General features: G+C 43.2%; 1 protein-coding gene across 1 annotated transcript in view; it reads left to right on the top strand.

The window, feature by feature from the left end:
* Positions 1-12,533, top strand: part of GUCY2F (guanylate cyclase 2F, retinal) — a gene marked incomplete at both ends in the record, with an annotated part of 45,991 nt that overhangs the window by 18,477 nt on the left and 14,981 nt on the right. Inside the window, 6 exons of the mRNA XM_082304963.1 lie at positions 1,783-1,931; positions 3,187-3,350; positions 3,626-3,818; positions 3,946-4,120; positions 9,090-9,188; positions 11,533-11,627. Coding sequence (XP_082161089.1) covers positions 1,783-1,931; positions 3,187-3,350; positions 3,626-3,818; positions 3,946-4,120; positions 9,090-9,188; positions 11,533-11,627 — 875 coding nt within the window. The remainder of the gene's footprint in view (positions 1-1,782; positions 1,932-3,186; positions 3,351-3,625; positions 3,819-3,945; positions 4,121-9,089; positions 9,189-11,532; positions 11,628-12,533) is intronic.

The following is a 12,533-nucleotide window of genomic DNA, read 5'->3' as shown; positions in this document are numbered from 1 at the left end:
AGAATTTCCCATAGCTGGGAAACTCCTTTGCTTCCCACTTATTGGCCCTTTTTTGTATGTCATGGGAGTTGAGGTTCTTGAACTGGACCCCTTGCTAGCATCCTGTTTTGTCCATCTGCCCATCTAATTTTCCTTAATTACTTCCCCATTTAAACAAGGTTCTTTCTTCAGCAGAGATCAAAGTGATACATCATGACCCTGCTGACATATATTAGGTGGCTTGTATCAGAAACAGCAAATAGGTGAACTCCTTAGGAACTGCTCATGGTGCGGCTCTCGTTAGTTCAACCTGTGTTGTCCATGCATAGGTAGAGCAAACACACTGCAGTCAGGGTCAGGTCACAAGCACTTGAACAGGGAGAGGGTGAGAACAAGCAAAAAAGAGCTGATTTCAGTGAAAGCCCATTCTCAACAGGTTTTAAGCTGGACAGTCACCAAGTGGGGTATGGCCTTTCAGTATCTGCCTGTTGAGCGCCTGGAGAAATGGGGCCCTGACCTTGCTGCGCCCCAAGATGCTGCAACAATGCAATGAAAATGATGATTATGATGTAACCTGCTCTGTAATTCACAGCTGGACCTATGATGTAGCCTATGATGTAATTAGCAGGTGTCCCCCCACCTAGTCCCCATGGGAGACTTCCAGCAAATGTTGCACATAGTGCACTCCAGTTTCCTGACCTGATAATTCTACTCATGTGCATCCTAATTCTCAAGGAGCTTCCACTCATGGTGTGAACTTTAAAACTGTCTGGGGAAGGCACTTTCCCTTGGCTGCCCCTGGAAATATTTGGGCCAGGTGCTTTGTTTAGTTCATTTGTTGGAGACTGGTGGGATGAGCCAAAGAGCTTTAAAGTAAACTGTCAACACTGAAAAGCTTTGGGTACTCACTGTAACAGCTGTGGAAATGCAGGGCTCCTGCCAGAAAGAGAGTGGTTTTCACTCCATTTGAGTGCTCTGCACTACATAAAATGAAACCTTGAAATACAATCACTTTGGGGGTTTTTAAGCAGGAAGATATAGTTCTACCTTACAAAAACCACATTTCCTCCAGGATATTCTTACTAAGAAATACCTAAATTGAAGGCAGGGTTGGGTTCAGACATCACACTCCCCCGTCCGTGCTTCAGCTGTCAACGAAACCTACAGTTCAGCTCCTTTGCTGTAGTGCTGTTTTATCTAAAAATCACAGATTCAAGGACTCGTTTCTCAGGGTCTGAAAGCTCAAGCCCAGTTCCTTATTAGTCTTATTTCACCTCTGGATAGAGAGTCACTTCCCAGACGTTGTTTTGAACCCAAACTCTCCCCCTTAAAATACTTTCCATTGTCTCCATTCCCATCAACCTCCTACGTACTGGTTCCCAGTTAACAATGAAGCATCAGAGGCTGGTATCCTTCCTGTCTGGGCTTGGCCATAAGCCTCTGCTCCCTTAGAGGACTGCAGATCCTAATGGAGAGACTCAGAGGCAGTTTCATTAAATACAAGCCTGCAGGCTCACACATCCATCTGTCACACAACCTTCCCCCATCCAGCCACTTTATTGCTCGTAACCTGGTTCTCCAGGGACAAGAAGGCAGATGAATCTCTTATCTTTTAAATTCTCCAAGAGATCCCTGGCAGAGGAAAGCAGAAACCCCCAGCTTCATTTGACACAGCTGTTGGGTCGTGAGGAATAACAGTGATGGCTGAAGGAGCGAGCAAGGGACAGGTGAAAAGGTCCCTGTCCTTCGCCACCACCAAGACCCTCCATCTCACAACGTGCTTCCCATTCTTCTCTTCTACAGAAATTATAAAGAAAGTGAAGAAGCCCCCTCCCCTGTGCCGCCCAACCATAGCCCCTGAGTTGGCTCCCCTGGAGTGCATCCAGGTAATGAAGCAATGCTGGGGTGAAGCCCCCGAACGACGTCCAACCTTTGAAGAGGTATTTCATAAGGTCGGTGAATAGAGCGGCAGGTGCAATCCTTTGTTTGTACTTGGCACGAAAGTGTCTTTTTTTTTTTTCTTTAAGTGAGCCCTTAAATAATGATTGAAGAAGGCCCAGATCTCTAGTCTTGCCTTTGTTATTGGGTTATTTTATGGTTTGTGGTGTTTGGCTTACACCTTGTCCTGAACTTGGGCTGCCATGGCATCACCGTGTGGGGTGTGAAGCAGGCTGGACATGGGCTTGGTGTCTTCACATTTGCAGTGTACCTGCATGGGTTGTCTCCTGGAGATCAAAGATCTGGAAATTATGATGGCACCTTCAGATCAATATGGTTTTGTTATCTTCTAAAGTATTTAAAAGGTGATTAATTTAGAAGGAAAATTCACCAAAAGGCTGTTAAACACAAAGATAGAACGTTTGGCATAGGTCTCTGAACCATGGGATTGGTGGAGCCTGGGAGTGTATCCCCGGGAAATATGACTGTACTTGAGCCCTGTTTGAACAGCTTTCCCAGACAGTTGTTACTGGCCAGTCTCACGGACAGGTACTGGCAAAATAAACCCCTTGTCTGATCCAGCAGTACTGTTCCTATATTCTTATAAGGTCAAACTAGGTAAACCAATATCCGTAATTTTTACCTTCTGGTTCTATGAAACCGTGAATAATTTTACACCCCTCTGACTCCACGGTTGAGTCTAAGGCAGCTTCTGAAGCCACAGATTATCCAAATGGTCCAGAGGCTCGGCTTCAGGTCAGGAGGAGAAAGCACAACTCGATGAGGAGTTGGGGATGGGAGATGGCAGTACACATACATGCCAGTGTGCAAAGGTGGCTTTAAGACCAGTAATACATAAGCACGTTGTAAGTGTTGCTAATGCCCTGAAATTTGCACCTCTGAATGCAAAGGGCTGCAAGTTACCCCAAAGGTTAGTCATGGGATAAATGAGGGTGCAAATTTGCAGCATGATAAGACTCTGTAACAACTCACATACATGTTGTCATCTCATGGAAGGTGGTGTTTCACTTAACCCTCACTGAAAGTTCATAGAGGAGCAACATGCTCCTGGACACCTTCTGTAGTTATTGATGCAAGTTCACCCTCTAGTTTGCCTTTTTCCTTTATTGTTGAACTCTTGCCACTGACAAAGCCAGTCTTTAGCACTGGCCCTTTAAAATAGGTGTTTGCTTTTTGTTCCTTTCCAAACTTAGAGTGCTACAATGGTGTAATGCGATGGAGAAATAACTCTCCAGTTTGATTTTCCAGTTTAAAACCATCAACAAAGAGAAAAAGACCAATATCATTGACTCAATGCTCAGGATGCTTGAGCAGTATTCGAGCAACCTGGAAGATTTAATCAGGGAGCGGACCGAAGAGCTAGAGATTGAAAAACAGAAGACGGAAAAACTGCTGTCACAAATGCTCCCCCCGTAAGTACTGGTACTTGAGATGGTAAAAAAACTCCATAGCTAGACTGGACAAAAGTGTTCCCCAGAAGTGAGCAAGATTGCAGAGCTGACCTCCAATTTTGGCAAGCACCCTCCAATCAAAGAAAGAACCTTTAATCAATGCTTGTTACAGCCACACAGAACCTTCTCTTTAGTGGAAGATCTTTTGAGCACAGTAGAACAAGAGTGTCTGAGCTCTCGGGCATGTCTACAAAAGGGTTTGTGCCCTGTCATCTTTGCTTGCGTTGTTATTTCAGATCAGTGGCAGAAGCCCTCAAGACTGGTGGCACTGTGGAGCCAGAGTATTTTGACCAGGTGACCATCTACTTCAGTGACATCGTGGGCTTCACAACCATTTCAGCCCTCAGTGAACCCATTGAAGTAGTTGACCTTCTGAATGACCTTTACACACTGTTTGATGCTGTTCTTGGAAACCATGATGTTTACAAGGTGAGAGGTACCTGGCCATGAGGATCAAACTGTCCGTGGGTCAAACACTCTTGTAGTTTTATTCTATGTCTCTTTTCCATCTTTTTCAATTTATTTATTTAGTTTTTAATGTAATGGCATTTGCTAGGTGGAGACAATTGGTGATGCCTACATGGTTGCCTCAGGGCTCCCAAAACGGAATGGAAACAAGCACGCGGCTGAGATAGCCAACATGTCCCTGGACATCCTCAGCTCAGTGGGAACATTCAAAATGAGACACATGCCAGACATCCCCCTCAGGATACGAATCGGGCTGCACACAGGTAGGCAGCAGCACTCGCCTGCGCCTGAACATCAAAGAACTCCTTTGCAGTTGTATTTCCAACTTTGAATGCTTTCTCCCTGCCTGCCCCAAAACAAGCACCCTTAGAAGATGTTTTAAAATCTTCCATAGCAACAAGGGCATTAAAATGGAAAGACAAACCCCAAGGAGGAAAATGGCTCAGTATCATTTGGGGGAGAAATTCTGTATTCTGTCACAGTCATGAACTACATCAGACATGTTAGTCACCAGGGTTTCGTTGTAAGGGTGGGTCTTTGATGTGCCATAGGATCTTCGCCGGTGTGATATGGAGACATCCAGCGATGCCTTTGTAACTCTGTTCTGACATGAAAAAGCACAGAAAAACAGGCATATAGAGTGAAAGAATGAAAAGGTTGGGGGATTTATTACAGATAGGACATAACTCGAAGAATATGCGATAGAGCTATTAAGAAAAAGTTATGTTATAAAGAAAGAAAATTATCTCTAATGTAGCAGTCATAATCTATTCAATTAACAGAAAAGTGGCTTGTTTAAAAAGAAAAGAGGAAGTTCTTTTTTTTTATACAAAAAGTAATTAAACTCCAAAACAAAACAAAACAAAAACCAGTAGGACTGCAGTCATATAAGCAAAAGTATAACTGGGATTTTAAATGGAGCAAAAGACATCTCCTGTTATCATAGAATCAATATTTTTGGAAGAGATATGAACCTTCATAATTTTATACCATAGTCATCCATTAATAAATTTTTCCCAGCTGTTTGTCACCAGACTTCTGGTGTCTTCCTCTAAAGTACCAGGTACTGCCCATTGCGGGAAGCCAAACAATGACCACGATTGTCCATGAGTCTGACCCAGTATTACAGGGGGTTTTATCCTTCTGCCTATCCGATAATGCCCACATTTTTTCAGCTTTGGCATGCGAGTGTTCTACAGAAGTCAATATCCCAGTCCCTGTTGTACACATTGGGAAACAAGAGCAGAGAAAAGGAAGTATCTCACCTAGAATATCCCAAGAACAGAGCTGTGACTTGAGCAGAGCTAAAATCAATATTTCATATCTCCTAGACCATATAAGTTCTTCTTTTGGGGTTATCTCTGAAAACTCATCTCCCTACTGTTTTCTTCGCAGTTCAGGGGTCTTAGCTGGGCCTTCATAGAAGTCTAAAGTGTTAAGGAATCATTGCAAGAGTAATGTGGGTTTTATACTCTGGCAGAAATTAGGTGAGACTATGGCCCCAGCTTGTCTTGCCCAGAGCAGGAGCCTCTGGAGCACCAGCAGCACATTTTCAACATGGAAAGAGAGGAATTCAGTGTGCAACATCTGCTGTTGCCTGTTGACAGCAGTTCTACAACGCGTCTTCCATGCACCCAGCCAAAAATCTATCCCTAGGTGATGTATATGGGGGGGTAGTTACATTTTTTCTTGTTTTCATGAACTCTGGGTATCTGGAAAGCGGTGTTGCTATGAGTTATTGTGTAGGGTGTGAGAGGAAGAGGGGGAGGAATTGGTGTTTTCTTTCTAAAGAAGCAGAAGCCAGATCATGTTTTGCACAGATCTGGTAATGTCATACTGTCATGGGAGCAGTGAGAAATGCATACTCCAAAGCAAACCAGCTCTCCGAGCCACCGAGCTGACAGAATAGTTTGATTAACCCTAGACCCTGTTTCTCCTGAGGAAAGAAGCATGAAGAGGGAATCACCAGCATCATGAAAGCACTGAAGAAGCGCTGGGGGGAGAGGAGGGCTTGGCTAACACTTTCACTGTCCTGGAAAGGATAGAGAATGGGTGTGACCACAAGTTTTGCTGGCCAGCTGCTCTCTGGAAACTGGTGCCAAGAAGAGCTTGTGATCCCCTCTCTGAAAAAGCAGTAAATGCCATTTGGGCATGGGCTGCCCCTGTCCCTCCAACCCCCACAGAGAGCTGCACCTCTGGGAACTTCTGCTGGCCCATGCCCATGATCCGTTTGTGGCAATGCATGGGTAAGGCAAAGAGGAGAAGATGACCAGTGTTTGGTTTCAAGTTTCTCCCCTGCTTTAAATGCACCCTGAAGTCTTGACTCTCCTCTCTTGACTTGACGGCATGTCCAGAAAAACTCAGTTGACTCAGCTGTTTCCATGCTGTCCGTGTCTGGGATGGAGCTGGACAGTCAGGGAGAGCGGTGGTGAGAAGACAAGCTTTTCCACGGAGGCTGAAGAGGATCTGTTTATCAGTCAGGCTCTCTGGCAGGCAGCCCTGCACTTCAATCGAGTTTATTAACCTCTGCGGCACCACTAATGCCTGTTGCAGAGTCTTAGCCAGCACGGCTCATTAACTGACCCTGCAAGCCCTGGCAAAGAGCCATTTCAAAACAAACCAGCGAACCTGTATAATTAAACAACTAGGCCATAACGTTCTCATCACAGAGTATCTGGTTTCCTCTGAAACTTGTTACCGTGGAAGATTTATCGCTGGAATTTTTTGTTAACCCTTTGCTGAAGCTGTGTAGACAAGGAGGAACACACACAGGCAGCGAAGTCAGTGAGTGAATTAACTCTTGGATGCTTTCAGCGTGGAGAAGTCCTTTGGGCATGCTTACACTGTAGGGTTGGTTTTGAACTAATAACTTTCTGTAACAGGAGGACAGGCTTAAAAGCAGTACTCCAGAAAGATAGAACCTTGCCCTAAAAATCTCGCCTATCCTAGGTTGTGAGCTTTGCAGAAATGATTGGATGATTGCATTGACTAAGAAACCTAAATTTAGGCACCCAGGTGTTTCCAGGAGTGTTAGGGAGCCTGCACTCATTTTGTGGTCGGTGGAGATCTGGTGGACACGTAAGTGGACCCTGGAGAGATGTTCAGGTGCAGGAGTGGAAAGGCTCTCATGGCTTAGTTGGCTGTGTTGACTTGGCCTCCACCGACTACAGCATAGGCTCAGCTGCCTATATTTGTGCTTCTTAAAATGTAACAAAATCCTACTCAGTGAGGGCTGTTTTTTGACAAGAACCACTTTTTTGTGTCCTTGCAAGACCTATTACAGAAGCATCTTTGATCCTTACTGAGATTTCTGAGTGCTGCTGTCATATCATCACCACAAGATGAAGAGAGGTGATACTATGAGTTAGTGTTTTCTCAGGGAAAGCTCTTATTGAAGCATGAATTAAAAAGTCTCAACAAGGCCCTTTTTTATGCCCATGTCACATTAGTGTGCACACATTAAGGACCAGTTAGGTAAGCGTTAGGTCCTTGACCCAGTAATATCCACAGTGCCTTTGCAGTTGTGCTATAGAAGTGTCCATAGACTAGACCCTGAAAAAACTTCCTTTAGTGCATATATCTCTTCTTCTGAAGAGCTTGAACCAAATTAGTGAGTACTGATAAGGATGGGAATTAAATTAGAAGCTATTCTGAGGAGCAGTGTGTTATCCAAGGTTGCACAGCACATTGGCAGTAAAAAAACCCCATTAAATCAGGTTCTTCTGATCTCCAGCAGTCCCTGCATGCTGTGTTTGATCCAGACACACTGTTTAAGTCCTTGTAACATTTTTGGTATGAACCATTCTTCCCCTCTTTTTTTTTTTTAATCTTTAATATTTAAGCAAGTGATGCTTCATCAGGCAGGAGTTAAATTCTGTCTTACCTCTCAGTTTGCATCCTCTGTAAATTACATTAAAATCCTGTTACTTTGACTCTGCAGCAACAACTTTTCAGAGGTCACAGCAAGAGGGGTTCTTGCAAAGTTCCCCATAGCTTTCAGCTATGGAGTTTCATTGTCCTTAAGATGTATCTGAAAACTACATGAAGACTCATTTTTTGTAACTAAGAAGGCTAAAATTACAGTAAAATTACATTGTCCTGTAACAAGTAACTGATCACTTCTAAATTTGGCTATTATTATTATTATTATTATTATTATTATTATTACAACATTTTAACCCACAGCTTTTTATATTATGAAAAACCTTATCTATAACATCATTTCAGATACTGTTGATGATGTACTACATTCACATCTCTTGTAACCGTGCATGGGAAAAGATTTCCTAGATGTCAGTTTTGCCAAATCTTAACCAGGAAGGATCATGAAATTCAAAAGGCAGGCAGAGCCTGAAAAGACATATGACATAAATGCATCTGATGGAAAACACAAAGTGGCCTGTCTTTGCTCTGCAGGAAGCACCACACCTCCTTACATTGCTGAGAACATTCTCTTTTTTATTTATTTATTTATTTATTATGCAAGCCTGATATTGTAAATTATGGGTGACGAAATTTAGTATCTGATCCTTCAGAGCACAGTCCAAACATTAGCTAAGCCAAGTGCCCCAGATGACAATTGTCTGTGCTGTTTGGCTATCACACATTTTATCTCTGTGTCTGTGCATGTTTGTGTGAATCCTGCACACATACCTCTCCCTGAGAACTTGGCACCGGTTCTTTGGGAGCTACTTTGGAAAGGAGTGGATCTTGTCTAAAGAATGAGAAAGAAGAAAAATAAACAGTTTTTGGCTAGACAGGCGAGCTAATGATGTCTTCCTTTCCAAGGAGGGGACACAGGGTGGTCCAGCATGCTGCCAGCATCTCTGGACTTCCAAGGCTGATTTTCAGTCCTGTTTCACTGGGACACAGGGCATGTCACAGAATCTGAACTTTAGTTTTCTCGGATGGAAAAGGAGGTCTTTTTAAAATGAGATTGCGATAGTCCTTGAACTTCCATGAACTCTGAACAAATTTCTCCCAGATGATGGTGAACTGAGATCCTACCACACAAGACCTTTCTCAGGCATAAAACACCAATGTGCAATCCAGAGCAATGCTTAATTTTTGATCGCTTGTAGCAAGCACCAAGGCCAAGGAGATCTTTAAAAAATCCTTCTCCTGTATTCCCAAGTGGTTTTTGAATACCAGAGGGAGGATGAGATTTGTTTGTCGGTGAGCCCCTTGATTTGTGCAGTACTGTCTGGGTTATACAGATGACATGTCTTTCAGGGCCTTGTGTGGCAGGCGTGGTGGGGCTTACCATGCCACGGTACTGCCTCTTTGGAGACACGGTGAACACGGCATCACGAATGGAGTCCACAGGCCTGCGTGAGTATTTGGGGCAGTCCCTGGGGTGGGTGGTTGAACAAACTTCTCAAGAGAGATGAAGAAATGTGCATCTTCAGTTATAAGCATTGCAACCGAATCAGCTCTGAAGGAAGGGGCAAGTCAAGCAACAAAATTCAAAGCAGCCTGAAGGGGAGGGCACCAGATTTCCCACTGTAGGTCAGCCTTTAAGATCCTGCTTTCCAGCTACAGTCCTCTGATTTGGATCCCATCAACCAAAATCAACATCAATATTGCCCTAGATTTCTCCTACATGTGTTGGATCTTGCTTTCATTCAGTGCTGAGAACCCTTAATTCAGAACTGTTCTTGCACAGTAAAATGATGCACTCTACCTGTCATGGCCCGTACAAGGCAAGGGTTGAAGCACATGTGGGCACTGCTTCCATCATGCTGGAGAGAGAGGAAAGCAGACCATATGCAACGAAGCCCTGCAACATGAAGGGCACCACTTGTGATGGCTTCATTTATCAGCAATAACAACTCCACGAACAAGTGTTGGCAGGTCCTAACAAAATCCTTAAGCTTCCCTTACTCTTTGGGTTTTCTTGATGTCTTGATGGGTTGATGTTCATGCTATTTTTCCCTCAAGGTCTTGCCTTTTCTTCCTGAGGCTTCCAGTTATAAAAGCACAGTCTACATGCACAGAGCCAATAGCTGCAGCAGATAAGACAGTACCATCTCTCAGCTGGTTCTTATTGTCCCATGGCTGGAGACTTCTAGACATGTAAAAAGAGCTGGTGGGGAGAAACATTAACCTGCTTTTCAGTCATATGTGTATACAGATCTGCTGTTTGTTGCTGTCCTTGGCTAAGACATTGATAGGCAAACCATAGTGGTTGAACCGTGGATGACACAGTGGACAGCTAGGGATGGCAGTGTCAGATCCCTGGATGTGTTTTGAATTTGCTTTTGATGTTCAGGCTGTCAGTACAAGTTGGTTTCCAAAGGCAGCATCTCATACATTTTAATCCTTGATCCGCGATCTCCCTTTTGATATTTTCAACAGCTCTAAGAAATTAACTATTATGGCTAGTTTACAAGCTACATGAAGCCTGTGATATTTAATATTAAAATCTTGAGGTCTTGCCAGGCTAGAAATATGTTGCAGTATATATGCCACATTGGAACTTTTTCACTCTTTCATACAGTCCTCACATTTCTAGCTCCAGCGATTTCGATTAGACTAATTAAGACTAACAATTAGGCTAATCATTAATTAAGGAAAATTGCCTTTCTTGTGATTTTGGCTGGCTTATTTTGAGGCATGTATTACATTTGGAAAGCAGTGGAAAGGAGGAAATACTTTGATAGCAGACTTCTAATGGCAAGACAGATATTTGCTTTAGACCCTTGGAAGTGCAAAGTCCCACTGAGACTGGAGGCAGCAGGAGCACTGCAGGTACAAGAGCATCATTATACATTAATAGAAGTGTATATAGATACACAGTAATAGGATGATTGTAGGTTAGTGTCTCAGGAAATGTAGCTCAAAGCTGTGTGGTCTGCCTCTGCATGTTTGAACTGATGTTACTCTTTCTGATTATTCTGCGAAAAAAATTTAATTTGTTCATCTCCCATTCTTGAAGGGGGAAGGGAATGTGACTGACACATTTGAAATAAAAGCTCAACAAAAGCAACAACAAAAAGAAAATTATTTTGGGAGGAAATGCTTTATAAACATTCCCTGGCTTGTTCACATCAGCAGAACAACAACATATTTCAGTGAGTTCCAGCAATGGCTGTAAAACAAACTGGGGAAGATGGGAATTATAAAGATCTCCACCTTTGCCCTTTTTGTTCATAGACAGTTAATGACAGTTCTGGATGGAATCAATTACTGAAAAACCCAGATGGATGCACAGCCACGTTTTCTTTATGTCCCCTTGCAAACTCCATCTCTCTGCTCTTCATCCCAACTTTCAAATGACTTCGGGTGTCTGGAGCAGGACAGTTGTTTCTCTTCTTTCATGCTGCCTAGTTACGTTGTGGCAATAGATAAAAATGGCATTTCTGATTCCAGCTGACAATGTTGCTGAAAAACCACTTACCATCTTTATTAAGAGCTGGACTTCTACACTTAGCGTGTTTGGTATCCTTCTCTAGGAAGTACCCAGTGTAGATCTCCTCTGGCCCTGTGGTCGTTACAGCCCTGCGTGGAAGGATCCATCCATCAGCATCAAACTCCGCGTAGAGGAGCACCACACAGCTACACCAGCTACACGCCTGCATGCTTTGGAGCATTTTTTCTTGCCAGTGTGAAGCAGTGGGGAATTCACAGCGTGTGTGCCGTATAGTGATCCATCTGTTTTGCTTTCCATTCCCAGCTTACAGAATTCATGTCAGCCAAAGTACAGTGGATACGCTTCGGAGTCTAAATGAAGGCTATGAAATCGTACCTAGGGGAAAAACAGAACTGAAGGTAAGAAGGCCAGGGCTGTGTGAAATGCTTCACAGGGGAATCTTCTTGCTTAAGGAATTTTCATATTAAGCTCTTGTTTGGCCTTCATCCACCACCACTGGATCCTTCCCAAATCCCCATCAGTTGTTTCAGTACATGAGGTAATTCTTGAAGGACCGTGGGATCGAGCAATCAGCTGTATGTACTGGATCTAACTATTTATTTAGGAATCTATTTAGTCCACCCTTGACAGAAGCTGCTACTTTTCACAGTGTCCAAACAAGACAACACTAAATAATTCAAAACATCACTTCTCCCCTCACATAGCCAATAGACAGAAGTAGGAGCTTTGCTTGCCTTAAACACTTACAGTAAGAGGTATGAATATGGCCTCATGTCCCTCGACAATCTTTCCTGACAAGTGGAATCATCTCACCCAAGTTCATGTGTCTGCAAGTGGAGATCTGAGGTATTTATTCCAGGTTTAGTCAATGAAAAGAAACCTTTACATAGTTAGTAGAGATAAATTGGCACTTTAGGAAATCATTAACCTGATTTACTTTCAGGGTCCAGTTTATGTGAAGACGAATGTCACCCTAGAAGTGTCTGTTTTCCTCCACTTCTCCAGTCAAGGGTGATTGACTCTGATATAGATGTCTACAGTTCATCAGATGCATCTCACCTTAAAAGCTAAATCATCAGTGGTGGGAGAAGTTATTATTCTGATACTCACCCCAGCAACAGTTGTAAAATATTTCAATTAAGGATGCTAGTGCTGCCAAATAAGATGAGTAGAGATCCTGTAGTTTCCTATTTCTGTGAAGCTGTGTAGTTTCAATGACCCAGATCAATGAGGGTCATTTGTAGAGGGTTTGAACAAGGTCTCCTCTTTCAGGATAGTGAAATTCAAATCATCCCTGAACCATT

This window comes from Platalea leucorodia (assembly GCF_965183815.1).
Source record: "Platalea leucorodia genome assembly, chromosome: 2".
In the NCBI taxonomy this organism is placed as follows: Eukaryota; Metazoa; Chordata; class Aves; order Pelecaniformes; family Threskiornithidae; genus Platalea; species Platalea leucorodia.
The sequence above is the reverse complement of the archived record's forward strand: the minus strand, read 5'-3'. Positions and strand labels throughout refer to the sequence as shown.